This window comes from Bidens hawaiensis, unplaced genomic scaffold (genome assembly GCF_021521415.1).
Source record: "Bidens hawaiensis isolate Kalapana, Puna unplaced genomic scaffold, B.hawaiensis_p1.1 tig00002186_1, whole genome shotgun sequence".
Classification (NCBI taxonomy): domain Eukaryota; kingdom Viridiplantae; phylum Streptophyta; class Magnoliopsida; order Asterales; family Asteraceae; genus Bidens; species Bidens hawaiensis.
This window is the reverse complement of record NW_027491117.1, coordinates 2,778,481-2,781,810: the sequence shown is the minus strand read 5'-3', so window position 1 is coordinate 2,781,810 and position 3,330 is coordinate 2,778,481. Positions and strand designations below refer to the sequence as shown.

General features: G+C 46.1%; 1 protein-coding gene across 1 annotated transcript; it reads right to left on the bottom strand.

Moving 5' to 3' along the window:
• Nucleotides 1–1,617: 1,617 nt before the first annotated feature.
• On the bottom strand, nucleotides 1,618–2,886 carry LOC143610291 (uncharacterized). Its single transcript, XM_077084815.1, has one exon. It carries the CDS (start codon nucleotides 2,884–2,886, stop codon nucleotides 1,618–1,620), a length of 1,269 nt encoding a protein of 422 aa, XP_076940930.1.
• Nucleotides 2,887–3,330: the final 444 nt, after the last annotated feature.

Here is a 3,330-nt window from a genome sequence, read left to right as displayed (position 1 = left end):
CCTAGCCTCTTAGGAGGAAGTTATCAATAATCTTCGCGCTGTCGCTGTTGAGAGGGACCAATTAATTGAAGATTTGATGAAGGAAAACACTAAGTATGTTGGTGAGCAGGGTGCGTTGAAGCTAAGTGCCGAGGAGGCTTCCTCCGACCGTGCCTGGTTGATGCGGGAAGGGTTTCCCAAGGTAATGGTTTCTCCGTCTTTATCATGTCTTGTGACTTCCTTTGCTGATTCTTCAATTGCTTCCATAGGTTATCTCCCGTATTCATTAAGGAGACGAATTAGGAAACTGCATTGCTGACCTTTTGTACGCATCAAGTGAGTCGGGGCGCAAGGCAGGTTTCCGGGAGGGGATAGCTTTTGCCCAGGAAAGTCGGTCCGCTGAAGCTTTTGATCTTCACGGGGTGGATGTGGACGGGAAGTACGATGTTCAGATGGATGCTTTTGATAACTTGCACTTCCCCATCCAAGATGTTATTGAAGGTTTTGCTGAAGCGGTGAACGGTGTTCAGCAACTCCGCGACTATCTTCGTTAAGAATAGTATATACGCCTTGTACCCCTCTTTTTTTTGTATACATATTCCTGTAATCCCTTTTTCGGTTGTATATATGACTTTGGATTTTACATTTTGTTTTGTGTGACAATATAAATGTGCGTGAGCTAAATCTGTCATGTATCCGGAATATAGGGTTAGGATAAGTATTGGCACGCAGGCCTATCCGTACAGGAATTAATATTCTAAAAATTTAAAAAGCGGGTAACCATGCATAACTGTATCTGCATTAATTGTTCATTCGAAACAAAATTTGGTATGCAGACCAAAATTAACAAGGCACGCAGGCAAGTGTAGAGGCACGTAGGCCTAAAAGAGAATTACATAGCTTAGATGTAGCACCTTCGCAATTGTGCGACATTCCAAGTCCTGGGAATAGGTGTGCCATCTAATTTTTTCAGTTTGTATGCGCCTTTCCCAACACTTCATCAATTTGGTAAGGGCCTTCCCATGTGGGACCTAACTTTCCTGGTAACTCAGTATTTGATGCTTCATTATTCCGGAAAGCATAGTCCCTTTGTGGAATGCACAAATTTTTACCCGTGCATCGTAGTATTTCTGGAGCTGGCTCTTGTATTTACTTTCGCGTATAGCTGCCAGCTCGCGTCTTTCCTCCAGGAGGTCTAAGTTCAATCTGAGCTCTTTTTTGTTGTCTTCCATCAAGAGGATTCTTGCGGATGGGAGGCCAATTTCGGCGGGAATCATTGCTTCCGTGCCATATGTTAGGCTGAATGGTGTTTCCGAGTTGCTAGTTTTCTTACTGGTGCGATGCGCCCACAGTACATGAGGTAACTCGTCAACCCATCCTGTTCATTTGGTTCCCAGCCTGGCTTTGATGCCTTCTTTGATGCTGTGATTGGCTCGCTCCACTTGCCCATTGGCTTGTGGGTGGGCAACCGACGTGAACACCTGTTTGATTTGTAGCTCAGACAACCATTCCTGGAGGTGTTTGTCAGCGAACTGAGTACCGTTGTCGCTGACCAATGTTTGGCAGAGGCCAAAACGACAAATAATGTATTCCCACAGGAACTTCTTCATATTTGCTGCCGTTATATGGGCCAGTGGTTTAGCCTCCACCCACTTTGTGAAGTAATCTATAGCGACTAATAGGAACTTTACTTGTCCTGGAGCCTCGGGGAATGGTCCTATGATGTCTATGGCCCACATCTGGAAAGGCCATGCTCCGGTGACTGGGATGAGTTTGTTTTGGGGCCGTAATGCTCGCGGTGCATGTCTTTTGGCAGGCATCGGATTTTTGGATTTCTTTTAGTGCGTCCATATGCATGCCTGGCCAGTAGTATCCCGTGCTCATAATCTTTGCCACTACCATCCTTGGTCCGGCGTGTAATCCGCAGATGCCCTCGTGGATTTCTCGAATTACATAATTGGCATCCTCGGCGTCTACACACCTGAGTAGCGGACCCAGGAAAGACTTCCGGAATAGGGTTCCGTCATGAACTTGGTAGCATAGTGCTTTGTGGCGGACCTTTCGGGCCTCTGTCTTGTCTTCCGGTAGGATGCCGGAGGACAAGTAAGTACGGATTGGTTCCATCCAGGACGTTGTTCCAGTTTGGATGACCAACACTTGATGTTGAGGAATGGATGGAGCATCCAGAACCTCAATTCTGACATCTCTGTCCATGTGTTCGAAGCTAGTAGATGCTAGCTTGCTCAAGGCATCCGCGGGTCGATTCTCACTTCTTTTGATGTACACCACTTTACATGAAGTAAATTGTTGCATAAGGTCTTTGGCTTGGGACAGATATGAAGCCATGACATCATTTTTTGCTTCATAAGTCCCCGAGACCTGTCCCGTGATAAGCATAGAATCAACCCGGGCTTCCAAAAATCTTACTCTCAACTTCCTTGCAATCCGCAATCCGGCCAATAATGCCTCATATTTGGCTTCATTGTTCGTACTTTTGAAGTTCTGTTTGATGGCATAGGTGAACTCTTGGTCGTCTAGATTAATCAGTTTCAGACCCGCGCCTGATCCCTCCCCGCTTGAAGCTCCATCCATAAATAGAGTCCACTGTTGACTTTCATTAGAAGGGATCGGGGTTTGTTGTTCCAGCAGGCATTCCTGGACTTTTCCTACGAGTACTTCTGTGATGAAATCTGCCAAAAATTGGCCTTTGACCGCGGGTCTAGGCTTGTACTCGATGGAGTGTTCGCCTAATTCGATCGCCCATTTGGCCAATCTCCCGGATAACTCAGGTTTGGCCAATACATTCTTTAGCTTGTAGTCTGTCAAGACTTGTATTGGGTGACCCTGAAAGTACCTTTTTAGCCTCCGTGCCCCATATACTAGCGCTAGTACCAGCTTTTCAAGCATCGAGTACCGAGTTTCAGCATCCGCTAGCGGTTCTGCTAACGTAGTATATAGGTGTTTGGACGGCTTTTCGATCTGTTAGGAGAACTGCTCCAATTGCAATATCTGAAGCGAATAGATACAAAATGAGAGGTTCTCCATCTCGGGGTGCGGTCAGTGTTGGAAGCTCCATGAGGCACTTTTTTATTTCTAGGAACACCGCCTCTGCTTCCGGTGTCCATTTGAAATGTGTCTTTTTCAAGCAATTTCGCAACGTTGACACGAATGGGTAAGATTTAGCAGCATGATTTGCCAAAAATTTGTTTAGGGCTACTAATCTTCCGTTCAATGTTTGGACCTCTTTCAGTGAAGACAGGGAGGGCATCCGGGCGATGGCTTGCACCTTCTCCGGGTTTGCTTTGAATCCCTTCCCGGTGATAATTACTCCCAAAAACTTTCCTTCTTCCA

Bases quoted from the DNA above. Each gene is read 5' to 3' on its own strand.
- LOC143610291 (XM_077084815.1), bottom strand. From the start codon at position 2,886: ATGCTTGAAAAGCTGGTACTAGCGCTAGTATATGGGGCACGGAGGCTA.